General features: G+C 36.1%; 5 protein-coding genes across 12 annotated transcripts; 2 read left to right on the forward strand and 3 right to left on the reverse strand.

The window, feature by feature from the left end:
• Positions 1–6,379: 6,379 nt before the first annotated feature.
• Positions 6,380–9,378, reverse strand: LOC106407079. 3 transcript variants are annotated; one of them, XM_048762709.1, is made up of 8 exons: positions 8,661–8,928; positions 8,443–8,556; positions 7,767–8,298; positions 7,566–7,656; positions 7,361–7,485; positions 7,199–7,280; positions 7,004–7,121; positions 6,380–6,908 (listed from the first exon to the last, which is right to left on the reverse strand). In XM_048762709.1, exons 4-8 carry the CDS (start codon positions 7,586–7,588, stop codon positions 6,816–6,818), a joined length of 441 nt encoding a protein of 146 aa, XP_048618666.1. In that variant the 5' UTR covers positions 7,589–7,656; positions 7,767–8,298; positions 8,443–8,556; positions 8,661–8,928; the 3' UTR covers positions 6,380–6,815. The 3 variants fall into 3 exon arrangements, 2 of the variants coding, with proteins under 2 accessions (XP_048618666.1, XP_048618665.1); XM_048762708.1 differs by having other exon boundaries at positions 8,443–8,578; XR_007326153.1 differs by having other exon boundaries at positions 6,802–6,908; positions 7,004–7,280; positions 7,361–7,448; positions 8,443–8,578; positions 8,661–9,378.
• Positions 9,379–9,567: 189 nt separating this feature from the next.
• LOC106411019 (TVP38/TMEM64 family membrane protein slr0305) lies at positions 9,568–16,643 on the forward strand. 6 transcript variants are annotated; one of them, XR_007326150.1, is made up of 8 exons: positions 9,568–10,070; positions 10,164–10,293; positions 10,394–10,486; positions 10,586–10,809; positions 10,909–10,975; positions 15,927–15,976; positions 16,104–16,232; positions 16,399–16,643. XR_007326150.1 is itself a non-coding variant. In XM_013851692.3 (7 exons), the coding sequence occupies exons 1-7, from the start codon at positions 9,733–9,735 to the stop codon at positions 16,426–16,428; spliced, it is 957 nt and encodes a 318-aa protein (XP_013707146.3). In that variant the 5' UTR covers positions 9,578–9,732; the 3' UTR covers positions 16,429–16,643. The 6 variants fall into 6 exon arrangements, 3 of the variants coding, with proteins under 3 accessions (XP_048618664.1, XP_013707146.3, XP_048618662.1); XR_007326151.1 differs by having other exon boundaries at positions 9,569–10,070; positions 16,122–16,232; XR_007326152.1 differs by lacking the exon at positions 15,927–15,976 and having other exon boundaries at positions 9,571–10,070.
• LOC106411021 (cytochrome c) lies at positions 16,601–17,983 on the reverse strand. The gene is made up of 3 exons (XM_013851695.3): positions 17,422–17,983; positions 16,997–17,130; positions 16,601–16,908 (listed from the first exon to the last, which is right to left on the reverse strand). The coding sequence occupies exons 1-3, from the start codon at positions 17,531–17,533 to the stop codon at positions 16,816–16,818; spliced, it is 339 nt and encodes a 112-aa protein (XP_013707149.1). The 5' UTR covers positions 17,534–17,983; the 3' UTR covers positions 16,601–16,815.
• A 678-nt stretch (positions 17,984–18,661) lies between these two features.
• LOC106409592 (ethylene-responsive transcription factor ERF019) lies at positions 18,662–19,606 on the forward strand. Its single transcript, XM_013850196.3, has one exon. The coding sequence runs from the start codon at positions 18,918–18,920 to the stop codon at positions 19,368–19,370; it is 453 nt and encodes a 150-aa protein (XP_013705650.2). The 5' UTR covers positions 18,662–18,917; the 3' UTR covers positions 19,371–19,606.
• Positions 19,607–19,743: 137 nt separating this feature from the next.
• Positions 19,744–20,773, reverse strand: LOC106407892 (putative methyltransferase At1g22800, mitochondrial; the record flags this gene model as incomplete). Its single annotated transcript, XM_013848740.3, is given in 5 exon segments — positions 19,744–19,984; positions 19,987–20,016; positions 20,153–20,242; positions 20,338–20,402; positions 20,506–20,773. Coding segments are annotated over 5 exon segments (537 nt in total), but the record flags the coding sequence as incomplete, so codon positions are not given.
• Between the last annotated feature and the right edge of the window lie 18 nt (positions 20,774–20,791).

The raw sequence follows: 20,791 nt of genomic DNA on the forward strand, positions 1-20,791 counted from the left end.
GTCCTTCGTGCGTGGAGCCCTAGTCACGTCAGCCATCTTGCCGTCGCGATCTCTTATTCACAAGCACCAGGATCTTAAGCTACAACTTAAGCTTAGATCGAGTCTCCAACCTGAGGCTCTGATACCAATTCAGATCTCTTAGAAACACAAAGAGTTATAAGAACAACTTTTCTTATTAGCTTTAGAAACTACTCAAAACTAAAGCTCTCAATATGTTTCACTTAGATCATATGGAACACCTCTCCATTAGACCTATATTTATATGAAAGACAATTCTCTTTAACATGTGGGATATGGAAAACACAAATCTAACCTAAATAGAAACTTCCTTTTCCTATTTATAGGTTTTCTTATTGTGTTTATCTTAACATATTAAACATCTAATAATATGTTAAGTTTCCACAAGCTTGGAATTATCCAACAAAAACAACCAAAACCCGAAACACATCGATTAAAAGCAAGGTTGTGTTATCATTCAACACATCTTTTCAAGTTCCCGATTGTATAAGAACACAAAAACCACACCCGGCGGTTATAAGAACACAACAAACGATAACCACACCCAGCGGCTACATAACTCGTCATCTGCATTTTTATGGTAAAACAGAGTTGAAAATGCATCAAAGTACATACAAACCGGAATGTCGGTAGATACGCCTTTCTTTACTACCTCCATAGACTGAACTTTTAAAAAGTAGACTCCTTGTCAACTTTACTCTCAAACTGCAAGAGAGTCTTCTGCATTTCCTTGTTTGGTCCTGGTCCTGGTCCTGTTTCCATTTTATATGGAATTTCCGCTTTCTAACTAGGATTCTCCCAATTCGTCGAGAATCGCCGGTGAATCCCATGAACCCTAATTTCTTTTTTTTTTTTTTTGTAAAAACTGTGTTTTTATCGTGATTTTAATAGGTATTTTTAATTGTATACCAAAATTAATATAATGGCATTGTAGTAATAATTATCAACTATTATGGTTATTTCGTCTTTATGCTACCCTTCTAACATGAATCGATGAAAGGAAGTTAATCTAGTAATTACGTAATAAATAAGAGTTAGTCTGAGTAATTTTCTCTTTTTTGTTTGGTCATTAGTTTAAATGAAAAAGCAAAGCAAAATAAACACTCCTCATATAAGGTAACTAGTACAAAACGGCAGTTCTTGTTGTTAACAAATGGAATAGATAATATTTTCACTTAAGATATTTCAAAACAATTTATTATATTTCAATGCAGCTTTGTATGAAAATAAAAAATAACTAATAAAAATATATATAAGGATCACCAATAATAATTTTTTTTTGACTCTTTGTTAGATAGCTGCTAGTGTTGCTTTTCTGATTGATAGATAGTTTGCTAGAGAGCGTATCCTTAAGTTAGTTGAAGGCAACAAGAAGTTCCTCTGTGTTACAGACCAGGTGATGGAAAAAGCTGGAAAGTATGTGGATACTTCCTCATTGAAGTAAGAATGTTGTTTTTTTTCATTTCCATATCTTTGTATGGCTAAATTAGTTTAATTCTTCTGTGATTTAACCACATGTTTTTTTGCTTATTTAGGATATATTTCACAATGATTTAAGGAATCCCTCGGCGACATATTACAGCAAACCTGTATTAAATTGGCTATGGAACTCAGAAGATGAAGCACTTAAAAAATGGGAAGGCATTATAACCGGAGAACTACATCAAAAGCAGATAACGGTTCTAGGAGTAAGGAAAGCCATGGATTTACCAATGTACTAAATACCACTCATGTTGCTGCTTTTTTTTCTTCTGCAGCTGGTGCGTATAAGAACCATGACTACAGCAGTAACACGTTATGTGATCTCGAACTGACTATACTGAGATGATGCTAATGCATGATTTTTTCTAGGATTCCCTCACAGAATTATATAGTCATATGTGACAGGTTAAAAATATTCCGTTTCCATTCCGTCAAAGAATTTAAAACATTGTGGTTTCAGAGGTGAGATTAACTCTGGTGAGATTAACTCTGGTGAATTCCAGTGTTTTGATACTATGATGGTTTTATGATTTCATATGTATCGAGGCTGGAAGCTAATCTTTTGTCCGTGTTCAACTTTTTCCCAGACCGAAACTAATTCCACTCCCTATTGCACGTTCTCGATCGAAACTAAATAAGATAACTGAACCTGCTTCATAGATAATTTAATAGCCACCCAAAAATAAAACATCTACATAATTAATCAGAGGTGAGAGAACGAAAATGATATGTTCTCTGGTCTGGAATAATCACAAATCTTATATATTAAAACATAAATCACAATCTTGATTCATGTATGATTTTTTTAAAAATGGATCTAATGGACTTATTCCTATAAAGTCATGTTATATTTAATCTCTAATCTTATCATTTAAATTTTGGGTCTACCAGAAATTTTTATTGGGCTATAGATAGTATAAATTAAATAGATATATCTTATATATTAAAACAGAAGTCACAACCTTGATTCATGTATGATTTTTTTAAAAATGGACCTAATGGACTTATTCCTATATAGCCATGTTACATTTAATCTCTAATCTTATCATTTAAATTTTGAGCATACCAGAAATTTTTATTAGGCTATAGATAGTATAAATTAAATAGATATAATTTAATGTTGTAATACTATACCTCCATATGTTAAATATTTGTTGATGTTAACTTTTAAAATTACAAATATTTTTTTTTGAATAACAAAAATCACATTATCTAACAATGATTAATATTTACTACCTTAAACCAATGAAAACAAATTTTAAACTATATAGTTTATTTTAAAAATTAAACAAAAACTAAATGATTAATTATTTACTCGATCATATAAATCTATGAAGCAAAAAGTTTAATTTTTTAAAAAATTTCTAAATTTGTGAAATGTTACAATATCTTTGAATATGACAATAAAACAATATTTTACTAATCTTTATATATATAGTTACGATTTTAATAATGAAATAAAATCGAAAAATTAATATATAGAAGAAGATACAAATACATGTAAAAGTTTGAAACAATCTATTTAATGAAAAATATACCGTAAACTTATTATGTTTTAAAAATTGATAGACACATATATATTATAATATATACCAATTTAGAATTGAAAACAAAATATTTATATAAAAATAAATGAAAACAAAAATCTGCGCGGTTGCGCGGGTCGAGATGTAGTGGTTCTTAAATAAGAAAACAATAAAAACAAAGTCTTTCTACGATATAAGTTTTCATAATATTAAAAATCGATCACAAACTACTTAATTGAGCAGATTAGGACAAGAGAGGGTAATTTACTAAGCAAGGGTTCATTCATACACAAACAACGTTGAGACTTGAGAGAGAACAACTACTGAAAATTTCTCAAACAAGACAAAGCATACACGTTCTAAAAACATGTCAATTTAGTTAGCTCTGAAGCATAAAGCGCAAACAGTGTAGTAAATGTCTAAATTACTCACCACATAAATAATCTCATTAAAAGAACACATGAGACTATCCTAGGAGCAGTACCTATACACATGGCAGACCCTGTGAGAGGACTATATAGCTACTGCAAACAGATCAAAATAACATCCTCATAAACATAGAAATAAGATCATGAGTGAGCATACCAAACCATATACCATCCCACCACATAGATAAACATTGAACCAGATAAAACATGTACGTTACGAGAAAACAATACACAACAATAACATAAATTAGAAATCAAACAACACCCTGAGTGAATACCACTAATTAATAATGACATTAATGATAGAAAAGTTAAATGTGATTGATTTCTAGTAGATAGTCTAAGACGAAATATCACACGTGAACGAAATCATGAATTTCTATTTAATAGTATAAAACTAGATTATATTTTTTTTGTGATTATACCAGGGAACTGCAAGGGGTAAGTTTATGTTGTTCTTATTCAACATCTTTCTGCTCAAAACATTTTCTTAACGTTCAACATATCTAGAGTGGGGCCTTTGTTTCATTGCATCATATACTTGCTTTGTCGTCTAAACGCAAATCTGCTGTGGTTGAAAAAACCCTTGCTCTACTTTCTGCAGGCGTTGCAGTAGAGCATTTACAAGTTAGAAAGTTTATTAATTAAAATTAAACGATACATGTGCTTGCTGTTAAGAGCTGATATTCTCAAGTGCAGTGTAGTCGGTACCCGCTCTAGACTACAGTAGTAGACTCAGTAGAATGACAGAGTGATAACTTCACGCGCGCGTGTCACCTCAAAACCACACTTGACACAACTACACAAGGAACACAAAGTTGTTATCACATACTGTCGATTCCACATTCCTTCATGTTGCACAACCGTCAAATATGTCATAAGTTTAAAAAAGAGCACGTGGCATCAATCCATCGCCTCACTGAATATGCCAATATTTACTCTTCCTTGTAAACGAGCACCAGACAAATAAATCGCAGCGGTTTGAGGATAAATATGTCAATTACGGTAAACTTGCAGCGGAGGGAAAACACTCACGTGACATGCACAGGCATATCAGGCTCACACGTCCACACACTCCCTCTCTATCCTATAAATAAACCTCTTTTTTCTTTTCTTCTTTTGTCCTTCTTCCTCTTCCCGCAAAACCTCTCTGCAGAGAAAAAGTGAGAAAAACAAAATTGTTCATATGTTTCTCTCTTCCAACGAGTTCATTTTCACTGTATCAGATTTACATTTTTCGTTACTGATTTTTGATTTTACAGGGAGATCGAAGTGAAGAGGAAGTTCATCGTGGTTGTAAGCTTTTTCTCTGTGTATTTAAATTTAATGAACCCAAACAAATGAAAATTAGAAGTCGATTGTTTGTGGTTTTTTATTTAGCTTTTGGTTTTTGTTTCTACAAACAATCAACCTCAGAGTTTTTACGACAAAAACGAATTTTGATTTTTTTTTTGTAGAATGTACAACATTTTAATTAATTAATAATTAATAAATATTATTTTCATAAAGATAAATTATTAGAAATTTTTTGTACATTAGCTATCATTTAAGAAATAATGTGAAATAATTTACTTGTGTTTAATATCTATAAAATAAATTTATATATAAATACTATTAATTAATTTTATAACTTATTTCTTAATTTCTATAAATAAAATAATTGAATAATTTTAATAATTATTATTCACTTTAAAAATATCATTTGTTTTATTAATATAATATATTTTATTAATCATGAAAAAATAAAAATAGCCATTAAACTTTAAGAAAATAAAAAATAATTTATATAAGAAAATTTATAATTAGTTTCAAAATTTCAAGTGGCGCCTAATTTCAAAATCCAAAAAAATTAATCCCGAAAGAAACAACTTGTACCTCAATGAGTATCCGAATGTCCATACTTAACTGATTCTGCAAATAAATTAAAAAGAAAACTCTTTCTATATATTTGGCAAAAATAAGAAAAATAGAAAGAAATTTTTATTTAGTAAAATAGTTATATGAAGTGAAACATTAAGTGACAATAAATGTAATTATTTTTAATTGTTTCGATTTAAATTATTATTTTGTTCACATAAACTATGTCTTTGAATTATGTGTTTGGCTATGTAATTTTTCACCAATTGGAAATAAGACAAAAGAAAGTTTTAGTAAAACAGATTAAACCAAACTATTAACCATATGCAAAACTCGGCTATCTTATTTTTTTTTATAATTGCAGAAAGTTAATATTGATTAAATAATAAATAAAAAATTTGCATTATTACTTTTATGGTATATTATAATTAATGATTTGATGTATTGATACGGTAAATATAATTAATGATGTGATGTATTGTTAAATTAATATAATTAATGAAATTACTAAAATAACACTATACTTATATTTTTAAACATTAATATTTGTGTTTTATATTTTAGACTAGGATCGGTCCGCCCTGCGGACGGGATACATATTCGATAATAACTGAAATAGTTTGAGTAAATAATTATTTTAATTTTTATTAGTTAAAAATATGAATAGTAGTTAATTTCTGTACTTGTTTTTCTTTTCTTTTTGAAGTCTAAATAAACTATGTTATTTTGATAATTAGTTTTTTTTTTCTTGGGGTGGCATTACATCAGTTCTTGTTGGGATTTCATCCTATTGTACTGTAATAAATTACATAATAACTTGTGTAGTGCATTTTATATTTATTGTAACTGATTATTTTTATATATAAGTCAAATATACACAACGGGTCCTTATAAACAAATAAACTACTGCTTTGAAATGTTAAATGATAGGTAGTTATTTGATGACAACTAATTAGAATAGATCGTTGAAACAAATGTAACACTAACTTGTATAAAAAGTGTTCTTCTCAACATGTTTAAACTATTAGGCCACAGACATTCGGATGAACCTAGACAGAAATCACGAAATCATATAATAAAAATCCTTTAAGTACGGAAATGGACTGACGGACAAAAACACATAATACAAAAATTGTAAACATCGAAATACTTCAAACTAAGAACGATGTCTGAAACCAACTCAGAACATCCACAAAGGTGAAATAAAAAGTAAATGGCCAAAACATAGATTAGCAGTATCATTGATACTTTAACTCAACCAACACGCGCCTTCTTGACCACATTAGAAGACGTGTCAGCCATCTTATGCGCATTCACAACCGGCTTCTTTCCAGCACTCTTCGATCCCCCATAACCGCCATGGATGCAAGATTTCCAGGATCTGGATTGCCATCAGGCGTGTCGTCATCATCATCGTATGCTAAGCTACTATATACCGCAGCGCTCCGACAACATGAGAATTACTGCACGACACACATTCGAATGCAGAGGTGGAACGATGCAACTAATTACTACTGCACTTAGAGCATGCAACATAACACCATCCCTTGTAAGTGTCAACGCGTGGGTCTCGCCAAGTGCATAAAAAGTCAATTTCCTACATTATATACAACATCACCACATGCAGTTACACCAAAATGAAGTCTATTATTCTAAGTAAAGTTATATAAGGTTGTTTGTTCAGCAAGTTACCTGTGACGAAGCTATAATGATAAAATTGTTGAGCCCAGCCATTGTCACATTCTCAACCTTTGCATATGTCCTTAGTAGTGGTGCAACAAATGGTAGGCTAGTGTCCCTAGCCACCAACCTGTACGATAATTTAAGATGGCCATCATCATAATTTCGTCAACGTACGCGTACACAATCAATTACGGTTAATCTTACTTGTAGAAGCAAGGTTCCCCTGCACTTGTTTCCTTATCAAAATATATATGCGTCCCAGACGTTGCGTTGAGGAACAAACGGCCTACACATTAAAGTAAATAGCTACATAATGTGATCTCCATAGTACCAGATAACATCATACGGGATAGATCAAGATAGTACCTCTGACCATCTTCGGGTTTATGTTTGTGGCAACAATCACCTTTGGATCAACATGCATGTCTTCAAGGTTTTTGTGCAACGCAACAGCCTGAGAGTCAAACAAAGTTAGAGTAACTGACACATCACTGCAAGTTTATAGAATAAAAAACAGTTTTAATCACCGATCAACACTCAAAATCTAAGGTAAAAAAAAAAAAATAGTTACTTTTCCATCTTGATAGTTGCCATGACACAATTCTTATCCTCTGGAAGTTCACTCACTGTACTCTTAACAGCAGTGATCTCACCTACAATGTCTACGGAAATGGAGAGCAATATCAGTACGTTGCATGAATAAATCGCTACAAACTATAAAACCCAAAGCCCATAATAAGACCGTCTGTGTATACATAAATAATGTCCGTACCTGGAAGCTGTGTGTTGGTGTTAGCTAATCCAACCAGCTTGGCTTGGTTATGGAACCGGAAGCCTTCTTTAGACAACGGTGAGACCGGTTCGGTTATCTCATCAAATTCTGTATTATCATTTAACCGAATCAACAGAGGTGAGTCGGTAAGCCTGAAGTTCTGAGCATATCGGGCCACGTCAAAACTGGAGAGGGAATATATTTATCCATCGGCGAGCCTCTCCCAGAATTTTGAAAGCCGATGAGCATTGATGGTGGCTTGCATCATAAGGGCTGTTCGTTTGGTTGCCGCAGGTACCGGCTGCAGCGGCAGCGTCAACATTCTGCGTCAACTCTTGTTCGTTTCGTTGACGCAGAAAACTGCGTCTGACGCCGCGTCCGAACGCCGCGTCCTGCGGCTGACGCCGATAAAATCTGCGGTCGCGATATAGTATGCGTCAGCGTCAGCGTCTGCGAAACGAACAACAACTGTCCTCATTGACGCTGCCGCTGCCGCTGACGCTGACGCTGCCGCTGCCGCTGACGCCGAAACCTGCGGCAACCAAACGAACAGGACTATAGTTGACTGAAAACAGATTAGATATTTCTCAGAATCGATAAACAATGAGAAACCACCAGAATGATCTACCACAGATCTTAAAAAAAAAATTTATAATAACAAAACAATCGATCTTACATTCACGTCAATCAGAAGCACATCGACCCACATGATCTCACCACTACGCTTGACATTTCTCGCCTCCCAGAAACGCAGCAGTCTAGCCTCGACGACGGATGAGCAACCACCGGTCTTCAAGTCCGAGAAGAAAATTCTTGAATTAGCCATAACAACACAATTTCAGTAAGTCGACAGAGATAGAAATAGATGATGAGTTCGATATGAGAAGCACTCACATATTTATACGGATCTGACACCGTCTCAGAGTGAAGAACGCCTCATTCAAGATTGCGGAGTGGGCGATTGAATGAAGAGAAATTAAGACGAACTATAACTTCGCCAGTTTCATACATGGTTAAGCAGATCAATCGTCACTCGTCGCCGGCGCAGAAGAAGGGACAGACATGCATATTCGACGATCGCCATTTTACGGTTAGAGCAAGCCGCGTCATATCGGCCCAGTGCAAGGGTTGCAAACGTAAAGCCCAACGGACAGAGAAATAAGAAAGCCTATATAAACTAACGTTTTAAATGAAACGATGTGTTCAAGCAGAAGGGACACGTGGTGTGCTGAGATTGATTGAATTATCTAGGTGGACGCCTACGTGTACCATCTGGGAGTGAAACAAAGCCTATTTTATATAATTAGATATATGTCGTAATATAACTAATTGTATTCAAAACCTGGATCGAATCGGATAATATGGTTATTTTTGGTACAAATATCCAAACCCGTTTCAAATACATTGGTTATTTAGATACTTTTAGGGTCATATACATCAGAACCGAACTCATTCAGACTCAAAACGATCCAACTCAAAATTTACACATAAATTTATAATATTCAAGGAGAGAGTAATTTTAAAACAAAAAAAAATACCCAAAAGGAACAATTCGTACCTAAGTGGATATCTAGTGTTCATGCCTAACTGATTTTATAAACTAATAAAAATGATCATTTCTATGTGTTTTGCTAAATTAAGTGAAATAAAAAAAGTTTTTTTATTTAGTAAGACAATTATATTGAGTGAAAAATTAAGTGACAATAAATATAATTTATTTTTATTATTTTGATTTAAGTTATGATTTTATTGACAAAAAACATGTATTTGAATTATGTTTTTGGCTACTTAATTTTCCAGCGATTGACCCTCAGGAGAGACACACGTGGCGGTCTAGATCTCCAGAAGCCACATCCGAACTGCATCTCTCTCTTCACCGCGCCAACAACAGAGAGATGAAACTCAGAAACATTTAGATGGAACACAGAAGAAGCTTCAATTCAATCTTCATCAAAGCTGCTTGAAGATGCGCAGCCTCACTTCCGGTCTCATCATCAGATCCTCTTCTCTCCCATTCACCTGCAACTCTTCCTTCACACTCTACAAACGGTTCCATTTCCTAAAGCCATGTTCTTCCCTCAAACAGACCAACAAGAAGCAGAAGCAGAAACAGTCTCTCCCTCCCTCCACCGCCCCTCCTCCCCAGACTCTCCGGTGGCTCTTCAGTCCCAAATCAAGTGACGACGAAGACGCTAAATCCTCCGCAGATGGGGATGCTGTTCTTAAGGGCACGATTCTTGCCGGAGTTTTGTTGATTGGTAGTGTTGGTGGATTCGCCGGAGTTGGCTACGTCTACAAGGACCAGATCAGTACCTTTCTCACTCAGTTCTCTACTCTTATCGAAGGTTCTTATTAATTCTATTACCGAACTGATTCTATGTTTTATGTTGATCTCAGTGACAATAGACCTTTTACATTTAGGACAAGTTTCAGATGTTGTCCAAAGTTTTCTGTTGTGGAACCAATAAACACAGGTTATGGTCCTGCTGGGTACGCACTGTTTATTACCGTGTATGCTGGGCTTGAGGCAAGCTTCTTGACACTCTCTTCAATGTCATTATTGTCACTTTTTATCTTGACAAGTCTCAGTTTCAAAGCTCTTTTTGTGTTTGACTTCTGGTTGTTAGATACTAGCCATTCCGGCTCTCCCGTTGACAATGTCGGCTGGTCTTCTCTTCGGCTCTCTTATCGGCACTATCATAGTTTCTATCAGTGGAACTGTAAGTTATTCTCCCACGCGACTGTTTCACCAAGTAACATTCCTATGTTTTTAATTGTCTAAATTTTTCTTTTGTTTTTTTTTTTACTACTTTGTTTAGATGGCTGCTAGTGTTGCTTTTCTGATTGCTAGATATTTTGCTAGAGAGCGTATCCTTAAGTTAGTTGAAGGCAACAAGAAGTTCCTCGCCATTGATAAAGCCATTGGTGAAAATGGGTTTAGGGTTGTTACTCTCCTTCGGCTAAGCCCTCTCCTTCCTTTCTCTCTTGGCAATTACCTCTACGGCTTGACTTCTGTCAAGTTTGTGCCTTATGTATTTGGAAGGTCTGTGTCAGTCCTACTTTTTTTATTCAAGATTTCATTTTGAGAAAACTTGATAAAGGTGAATTCTGAGTTTACATACTCAATTACTGTTTTTTGCAGCTGGTTGGGTATGCTTCCAGGGTCTTGGGCTTATGTTAGTGCTGGGGCTTTTGGACGAGCTATCATTGTAAGTTGTTTTTGTTGAAAGGTAAACTTGATTTGGATCAAGTTAAGTATTGGGCTAATCATGTGTTGATCCAAAACTTAGTCCACATTCTAGAAAAATCATTCACCTCCTTAGAATAAAAATCTAGATATTCTCATAGAATTATCTAGATAATTATGATAAAAAAAATCTTAGATATTATGGTAGAATTCTCTAGATTTAGGATTAAAATATGTAAGATATTTTGTATTTTGGAGGCTATAAATACCTCCACTCCTCTTTCATTTTGTATCACAAAGAAATAAACAAAGCTTGTAACGAGTAATAAAAATCTTCTTCTAAGTTATAAAATCTTTCTTCTTCACAAAATTTCTTTCTCTTCAAACACTTAAAACACTTTCTCCATCTTTACAAAGTTTGTCATTCCAACAAAGTGGTATCAGAGCTACAAGTTCCTTTTGAAGATGACAAACAATGGTGTTCCCTTCCAAGTTCCATTGCTCACTAAGAGCAACTATGACAATTGGAGTCTTAGGCTGATGGCTATCCTAGGAGCACATGATGTGTGGGAGATAGTCGAGAAAGGCTTCAATGAACCGGAGAATGGTGGTGGTCTATCTCAAACTCAAAAGGATGGTTTGAGAGATTCAAGGAAGAGAGACAAGAAGGCTCTCTGTCTAATCTATCAAGGATTAGATGAAGATACATTTGAGAAGGTTGCTGGAACAAAGACATCCAAAGAAGCATGGGAGAAGCTTCAGACATGTTACAAGGGAGCGGAACAAGTTAAGAAGGTACGTCTTCAAACTCTAAGAGGAGAATTTGAAGCATTACAAATGAAGGAAGGAGAACTCATCTCAGATTACTTCTCAAGAGTCTTGACGGTTACTAATAACCTAAAAAGAAATGGTGAGAAGTTAGATGAGGTGAGAATCATGGAGAAAGTTCTTAGATCATTGGATTCAAAATTCGAGCATATCGTCACCGTGATTGAAGAGACAAAAGACTTGGAGACTATGACAATGGAGCAACTTCTTGGATCACTACAAGCTTATGAAGAAAAGAAGAAGAAGAAAGAAGATATTGTGGAGCAAGTTCTCAAGATGAGAATTGATCACAAGGAAGAAAGTGGCCGAAATCATCCGAGACGTGGTGATGGTCATTTTCGAGGACGAGGTCGTGGTGTAAATGGACGAGGTTGGAGACCATATGAAGACAACTTCAACCAAAGAGGAGAGAATTCATCAAGAGGTCGTGGAAGAGGAAACCCAAAATCAAGGTACGATAAATCAAGCATCAAATGCTATAGTTGCGGAAAGTTTGGACATTATGCTTCTGAATGCAAAACTCCAAAAAACAATAGAGTTGAAGAGAAGTCCAACTATGTTGAAGAACGGCGTAAGGAAGAAGATATGCTGTTGATGGCTTACAAGAAGGATGAACCAAATGAGGTTCACAAGTGGTACCTTGATAGTGGTGCAAGCAACCACATGTGTGGAAATAAAAGCATGTTCGTGGAGCTTGATGAATCGGTGAAAACTGATGTGGCTTTAGGAGATGAATCGAAGATGGAAGTGAAAGGTAAAGGAAATATTCTCATCCGCTTGAAGAATGGAGATCATCAATTCATTTCCAACGTTTACTACATTCCAAGCATGAAGACCAACATCTTGAGCCTAGGACAACTCTTAGAGAAAGGTTATGACATTCGACTAAAAGATAATAGCCTTTCTTTAAGAGATAATGCAAATAATCTCATCACAAAGGTGCCAATGTCAAGCAATAGAATGTTTGTCCTAAACATTCAAAATGACATTGCACGATGTCTCAAGATGTGCTACAAGGAGGAATCTTGGCTTTGGCATCTTCGATTTGGGCATCTCAACTTTGGAGGCTTAGAGCTACTTTCCAAGAAAGAAATGGTGAAAGGATTACCTTGCATCAATCATCCAAATCAAGTGTGTGAAGGTTGCTTACTTGGAAAGCAATTCAAGATGAGTTTTCCAAAGGAGTCGGAGACAAGAGCAAGAAAGCCACTAGAACTCATACATACAGATGTATGTGGCCCAATCAAACCAAGTTCACTTGGTAAGAGTAACTACTTCCTTCTCTTTATTGATGACTTTTCAAGAAAAACATGGGTTTACTTTTTGAAACAAAAATCAGAAGTGTTTGAAAATTTCAAAAAGTTCAAAGCCCATGTTGAGAAGGAAAGTGGTCTTAAGATCAAGTCCATGAGATCAGATCGAGGAGGAGAATTCATGTCCAAGGAGTTTCTGAAGTATTGTGAAGATAATGGCATTCGAAGACAGTTGACGGTGCCAAGAACCCCTCAACAAAATGGAGTAGCGGAAAGAAAGAATAGGACAATACTTGAGATGGCAAGAAGCATGCTCAAGAGTAAGAAGCTACCAAAGGAGTTGTGGGCAGAAGCAGTTGCTTGTGCGGTTTATATATCAAACCGTTCTCCAACAAAGAGTGTTTTAGAAAAGACACCACAAGAAGCTTGGAGCGGAAGGAAGCCTGGAGTCTCACACCTAAGAGTCTTTGGAAGCATTGCTCACGCTCATGTTCCAGACGAGAAGCGGAGCAAACTAGATGATAAAAGTGAGAAGTACATCTTCATTGGGTATGACGCTAACTCCAAAGGCTACAAGCTCTACAATCCTGAAACAAAGAAGACAATCATTAGTCGGAATGTCATCTTTGATGAAGAAGGAGAATGGGATTGGAGATCAAATAATGAAGACTACAACTTCTTTCCATCCTTTGAAGAAGAGAATGTGGAGCAACCGAGAGAAGAGCCAGCTACACCACCAACTTCACCAACAACAAGTTCTCAAGGAGATGAAAGCTCAAGTGAAAGGACTCCACGTTTTAGAAGTCTACAAGACATCTACGAGGTAACCGAAAATCAAGACAATCTTACTCTATTTTGTCTATTTGCGGATTGCGAGCCTATGAACTATGAAGAAGCCCAAGAAAAGAAGTCATGGAGAAGTGCAATGGATGAGGAAATCAAGTCGATTCAAAAGAATGATACATGGGAGTTAGCTTCACTTCCAAATGGGCACAAGGCAATTGGTGTGAAGTGGGTGTACAAGGCAAAGAAGAACTCTAAAGGAGAAGTTGAAAGGTACAAGGCAAGATTGGTGGCAAAAGGTTATAGTCAAAGAGTCGGGATCGACTATGATGAGGTATTTGCTCCAGTTGCTCGCTTAGAAATAGTTAGACTAATCATTTCATTGGCAGCCCAAAAGAGTTGGAGGATACATCAAATGGATGTCAAATCAGCCTTCTTAAATGGAGACCTTGAGGAAGAAGTCTACATTGAGCAACCACAAGGCTACATAGTTAAAGGAGAAGAAGACAAAGTCTTAAGGCTGAAGAAGGCGCTTTATGGATTAAAGCAAGCACCAAGAGCATGGAACACTCGGATTGATAAGTACTTCAAGGAGAAATGCTTCATCAAGTGTCCATATGAGCATGCACTTTATATCAAAACTCAAAACAATGATATATTGATTGCATGCTTATATGTTGATGACTTGATATTCACTGGCAACAATCCGATTATGTTTGAAGATTTCAAGATGGAGATGACAAAGGAGTTCGAGATGACCGACATTGGATTGATTTCATACTACCTTGGCATTGAAGTAAAGCAAGAAGAAAATGGAATCTTCATTACTCAAGAATGATATGCTAAAGAGGTGCTTAAGAAGTTCAAGATGGATGACTCAAATCCAGTTTGCACGCCAATGGAATGTGGAGTCAAGTTATCAAAGGAAGAAGAAGGAGAGAGTGTGGATCCACCACTCTTTAAGAGTCTAGTTGGAAGCTTACGCTATCTAACGTGCACAAGGCCCGACATCCTACACGCAGTTGGAGTTGTGAGTCGATACATGGAGCATCCAACAACAATTCATTTCAAGGCAGCTAAGAGGATCCTACGCTATATCAAAGGTACTATCAACTTTGGCTTGTACTACTCTATCTCTGAAGATTACAGGCTTGTTGGATATAGCGATAGCGATTGGGGTGGAGATGTAGATGACCGGAAAAGCACAAGTGGCTTCGTGTTTTTCATTGGAGAAACCGCTTTCACATGGATGTCAAAGAAGCAACCAATTGTCACTCTTTCTACTTGTGAAGCGGAGTATGTGGCAGCTACTTCATGTGTTTGCCATGCTATTTGGTTACGAAACTTGCTAAAGGAGTTGAACCTACCACAAGAAGAGCCAACGAAGATCTTTGTGGATAACAAGTCGGCAATAGCATTGGCGAAGAATCCAGTCTTCCATGATCGGAGTAAGCACATCGATACTCGTTATCACTACATAAGAGAATGTGTTACCAAGATGGATGTGCAATTGGAGTATGTGAAGACAAATGATCAAGTAGCTGATATCTTCACTAAGCCACTCAAACGAGAAGACTTTATCAAGATGAGGAGCTTACTCGGAGTAACAAATCAAGTTTAAGAGGGGGTGTTGAAAGGTAAACTTGATTTGGATCAAGTTAAGTATTGGGCTAATCATGTGTTGATCTAAAACTTAGTCCACATTCTAGAAAAATCATTCACCTCCTTAGAATAAAAATCTAGATATTCTCATAGAATTATCTAGATAATTATGATAAAAAAAATCTTAGATATTATGGTAGAATTCTCTAGATTTATGATTAAAATATGTAAGATATTTTGTATTTTGGAGGCTATAAATACTTCCACTCCCCTTTCATTTTGTATCACCAAGAAATAAACAAAGCTTGTAACGAGTAATAAAAATCTTCTTCTAAGTTATAAAATCTTTTTTCTTCACAAAATTTTTTTCTCTTCAAACACTTAAAACACTTTCTCCATCTCTACAAAGTTTGTCATTCCAACAGTTTTAGTCCGTTAATATAAAACATGACCTTTTCTCAGTAGGGTCCACCGAGCTTTTACGTTCATGGGTGTATTGTAAAATAGGTTCATGTTGGCCAGCTTGTGTTCTATGGTAGAACCAAATTGAAAGCTAGGTTAGTAAGGGATTGAGTTAAAAGCGCTTATAGTATAGATCATCAAGCTGTCTTTCGTAACGTCCATGAATGTGTTGAAACTGTTAATACGTTGTCATTCTCATAATCTTCAAATGGGCAAATCTAGTAACTATGTTGTCTTCAGCAAGAAGAATCTAATGTTGGCTTGCCTGGAGGAAACGGCCAGCTTTTAACGCTCGGGTTGGGTTTATTGGTAACTGCATTGGCTGCAACATATGTGACACGTCTTGCAAAGGTAACCAAGTGCTTTGCTCTTTCTCTATTCTACCTTATCTTTTTCTCAAACTCTTGTAATGTCAGACCAATTGGTTCTAAGCTTGTGTAGCATAAGCACAGAAAACTCCCAGCATCTGATCCCATATTTTGCTTACACACTTGGATCTAATTGTTGGGTGTTGCAGGATGCTATCAAGGATATTGATGATGAGTAGAGAGATGCAAACCAAAGAGGACGGAACAGCACATCGACGCATCTGGATCCATTAGATAAACTCGAGGATTGGTAAAACCTTAGCAGAGAAGTACGAACCAAAAAGTTGATATTGCTCTATTCTTGTTCATAGTTGAGTTATATTTTGATTTTTTGTTCTCTACACAGCAATATGTGAGAAAAGAAAATGCTTATAGATAGATGCATTTATATAAATGAGCCTCAGAAAATGAAAGTACTCATGAGTACATTTGGTACTCACCAAAACATATTTGAAGAAGACACAATATCCAAAAGTAAAAAAAAAGTTTCAAAAGTTTTGGAGATTTTATTTGTCAAAAGAATAATAATTAATGATGACCCAGAACACCATTGGTTGATAGATTGACTAAGCAGTAGCTTCCTTCAAGTAGGCGATGAGATCAGCGCGATCTTGTGGCTTCTTGAGCCCAGGGAAGACCATCTTTGTTCCAGGAATGTACTGCAATGACAACACCGAATCAAAATGCAATCAATCTCAATGTTATACTCACAAATCAGAATGTAGATCGTACTATTATTTAAGTTACCTTCTTGGGGTTGAGCAAGTAATCGTACAAGGTCTTCTCTTCCCATTCAACAGCTTTGTTCTTGTTAGCCGCAGAGTAAGAGTAACCGGCTGTTGTTCCAGACTGCCTTCCAAACAGACCGTTTAGGTTCGGTCCTATAAAGGTTATTCACAAGTCAACGTGAACGTGAGTACCAAATATCAATGGTTGTAGAAAAGAGACAAGACCACAACTTCGTTATTTGAGTTGTTTTCAGGACAAACATAAGACGATATCAAGGTTCTTGGATCAGATCTAATGACGATGATTCGAAAAAAATAAGCTTGTGGATTCGCAAAATAGATCAAACATCAAGGATGATTAATATTTGATTTTAACAACACGGAAGAATCGGTTCAATATTATAAAAGCAAACAGAGAATAAAAATTGCAGAGATGAGAGTAACCTTGTTTGTGACCGGCGCCTTTGTCGACGGTGTGACACTGAGCGCACTTGGTTCTGAAGATCTTCTCACCGGCCTTGGAGTTTCCTGGTGGTGCTTCATCGAACGACGCCATTTTCGCTGGAGAGACAACAAGAGAAAATTAAGACGGAACTCGCTTCTCTTTAGGGTTTGTTTCTGTGAGGACAACGCACGAGACGAGAGAGCTCTCTTAACTATCAAAATAATGGGCCGATAACTAAATGGGCTTTTCAGTGGGCTCCAGTTAATCATCCATGTAAAAGTATGGTATAAATAACTGTAGAAAATAATCAATCAGTCAAAAGAGATTACAGCTAATAGAAGCTTTTTTTTGAGCTAATAGAAGCTGTGATCACTTCTTTTAAACGAGTCGGTGTCTAATACAAGAAAATCTCCAAAATTTGGTAAGGGAGTAAAGACGAGAAACCTAATCTAATCAACTAAGAGAATTGGTTGTGCGTCTCATTCTCAACCGAATGAACCACATTGATTACGTATTAAGTGGGTGATTCGGTGTATAGTTTGTGTGTGTGTGAGAGAACTAAAGTCGACTATCACGTCTTCGTCCATCTTCGATATATTAAAGACACGCACAACAAGACAAAAGACAACTTTTTGCAACTGGTTTAGGGCTGTCTCTGTCTGTGTGTAACCCGTGGAACTGGATATTGTTTTAGTCAAAATTCTCCGAAATGGAAAAACAAGGGATCCTCCATCCCCGTTTAGACGGTGCTAACGTCACTCGTGACGTATTTATAGACAGGGAAAGAAATTTGTTATATTTTTACCCCCCCCCCCCCCCCCCCCCCACGTGGTAGTGAATGGGCAGACGACTTTCACGTTCTTCTTCTGGAGTTTTGACCATCTTTTGTTGGCTTTTCACTTTACATTGCTTTTTTCTCTTAGTCTTAAATTAGATTTCTTAGATGCATGAGTTACTGGGAAAATTAAATACTGTTTTATAATTTCAAGTAAAATTTTCTACTAATTTTTCAAAATGTATTAACCAATTTAACAAAACAATAAATCAGGATAAAAATGAAAATACTTATTTTTAAAATTTGTATGTAAAAAAATTTAAACATATAATTTGAAACGAAAGAATAAATTATCTAACTGAAAAGGTAATAAAGTATAATTTTGGTTTTTATTTACAGAAATTATGAGATATGTCTTATTATGACAGAATAAGAAGTAAATTCTTAAATAAATTTCAAATTTACTATTTAACACCCCCAGTAAAAAGAAGTTACAACTTTGGAACCAGATTTCCACCGCTATGTCAAACCGATACTACCACCAACACAGGTCATACTTTGACCGGTTGAATTATTCTTCGGAATAAAAAAATATTATTAAATTTAAATTATATTGGTCAACCTAGATTATAATATTACTTTATTTCATTTTGACTTTCAGATCTTCAACGTATAAATAGCCACCGTATCTTCAGATTCAAACTCAAACACAAATACAAAATGGACTGCAGAGACTCCAGCGAAAGTCAATCAAAGTACAGAGGAATCCGTCGCCGGAAATGGGGAAAATGGGTATCGGAGATTAGAGTTCCGGGAACTCGAGACCGTCTCTGGCTAGGCTCATTCTCCACCGCAGAAGGCGCAGCCGTAGCGCACGACGTAGCTTTCTACTGTTTACACCAACCAAACTCACTCGAATCTCTCAATTTTCCTCACCTCCTTCCTCCTTATATCGCTTCCAGTAATACTTCGCCGAGGTCTATCCAGCAAGCTGCTTCCAATGCCGGGATGGCAGTTGACGCGGGGATCGTTAACGGTAACGGCGTGACAGGGAACTCTGGGTGTGGACATACGACGGCGTATTGTGGGAATGGAGGTGAAGTAATGGAGCCGTTGAATATTTCGGTGTATGATTATCTGGACGGTGATCACGTTTGGTCTTCTTCTTTTTGATTTAAAAGATAATACAGCTACTAAAACAGTGTTGGAGAATGGAGATGGAGCCACTTGTAAGCAAACCAAAATGGTTGTGGATATACGTGTGCATTTATATTTCAATGTCGAACCAATTCAAGAAACTTTTTTTTTTTTTTTGTAACTAGAAACTTTTTTTTTGTAAATTTAAAAAAGCCTTGAAGAAAATTAAATCGTCACTAGGTTCATTGAACCAGACAAGAACCAGCAAACACAATATTCTAAAATCGGTCTCTAGGCGGCAAATCGGATTTAAAATGAAATGATTTTCCTGAATCAATATATTTAAAATTTGGTCTAAGTGTTCAAAAATTCGATCTAAAAATGGACTAATCAATAATCTCTTATAAAATCGCCTAATTGCTGCCTATTGATTTAATGAACATTAAGCAAACATGTGTCTGGTCTGATATTCCAGTATTATTCGATACAAAAAGTACATTGTAGTAGTCACTGATTCTCGCAGTCTCTTTTGTAAAGTCTCTGTTTTTTTCTTTCTGAACGTCCCTTCAAAAGTAAGCACCAAATTGCTTCTGGATATCTGTGAAGGATACGGTGGCTGAACCTCTCCGCTTAGCCTGCGGGTGAGAAGAGAGTGTTCCCTCCATCCCGTCATGTAAATCACCTACACACGAATACGTATCCAACGATATATACATTTAGGCCTCAGACGTCGTCCATTGCAGGGATTAGGCACTTGTGGTGTCTAGCATTGCGTTGTTTTAATCTACAATCCATAGACTGATCTCTATCAAACAGACCTGAAAAGTAGCAGGTATGGTGCCGTCCTCTGTGGTGAACATGGAGTCATATATAGCTGCCGTTGCAAGAGCAGTTTCACGATTCAAGATCTGTTTTGGTAATAATCAAGAAGATGAATTTTTGTTTAAGAAAATGTCACATTTACGAAAAGTCTGACAGAAGAAAGAAAGAAAGAAAAACATGCCTTGTTTCGGTGGAGAAGAGCGTTGGTTTCACCCATGGCACGAAGATGGTCTATAAGATCCAGCGCTGAGTACAGAGAGATCAAAGAAGAGGAAAAAATTAGAAGAGAGAAAAAGCTTTGGCCAATGATGAAGAAGAAGAACAAAAAGTGGAATAGTTTTTTTTTTACCACTCTTGTATTTAACCACATAGTCGTCAACGTCAACACCGGGAAGACTAAAACCCGCCCTGGTCAATAGATTCCCTGCGTCCCTAACCTGAAAGCAATAACTAACCACGACCACCACGTAGTAAACGCTGAACTGCACCAAGAGATCCTCCCAAACACAATGCAGAGGGGAAACTCTTCTTACAGTCCTTATAAAAATAGCAAAAGCAAAGATCAGAATGTACCCTCTAAGCGGTCCTCTGCAACAGCGTCGACAAAGGTGTCGTTTTTATTGCGAGACAGCCAC

The sequence above is a fragment of the Brassica napus genome, chromosome C7 (genome assembly GCF_020379485.1).
Source record: "Brassica napus cultivar Da-Ae chromosome C7, Da-Ae, whole genome shotgun sequence".
Classification (NCBI taxonomy): Eukaryota; Viridiplantae; Streptophyta; class Magnoliopsida; order Brassicales; family Brassicaceae; genus Brassica; species Brassica napus.

What these genes read in the sequence shown, in the direction of transcription:
- LOC106411021 (XM_013851695.3), bottom strand. Translation starts at nt 17,533, where the DNA reads ATGGCGTCGTTCGATGAAGCACCACCAGGAAACTCCAAGGCCGGTGAG. An exon ending in AGGCGCCGGTCACAAACAAG is followed by an intron (nt 17,131 to 17,421) that starts GTTACTCTCATC and finishes TAACCTTTATAG; the next exon opens with GACCGAACCTAAACGGTCTG. An exon ending in ACTTGCTCAACCCCAAGAAG is followed by an intron (nt 16,909 to 16,996) that starts GTAACTTAAATA and finishes TTGTCATTGCAG; the next exon opens with TACATTCCTGGAACAAAGAT.
- LOC106409592 (XM_013850196.3), top strand. Translation starts at nt 18,918, where the DNA reads ATGGACTGCAGAGACTCCAGCGAAAGTCAATCAAAGTACAGAGGAATC.
- LOC106407079 (XM_048762709.1), bottom strand. Translation starts at nt 7,588, where the DNA reads ATGGCAACTATCAAGATGGAAAA. An exon ending in AAACCCGAAGATGGTCAGAG is followed by an intron (nt 7,281 to 7,360) that starts GTACTATCTTGA and finishes TTTAATGTGTAG; the next exon opens with GCCGTTTGTTCCTCAACGCA. An exon ending in GGGGAACCTTGCTTCTACAA is followed by an intron (nt 7,122 to 7,198) that starts GTAAGATTAACC and finishes ATTATCGTACAG; the next exon opens with GTTGGTGGCTAGGGACACTA.
- LOC106411019 (XM_048762705.1), top strand. Translation starts at nt 9,733, where the DNA reads ATGCGCAGCCTCACTTCCGGTCTCATCATCAGATCCTCTTCTCTCCCA. An exon ending in GGCTACGTCTACAAGGACCA is followed by an intron (nt 10,071 to 10,163) that starts GATCAGTACCTT and finishes TGTTGATCTCAG; the next exon opens with TGACAATAGACCTTTTACAT. An exon ending in GTGCCTTATGTATTTGGAAG is followed by an intron (nt 10,810 to 10,908) that starts GTCTGTGTCAGT and finishes TGTTTTTTGCAG; the next exon opens with CTGGTTGGGTATGCTTCCAG.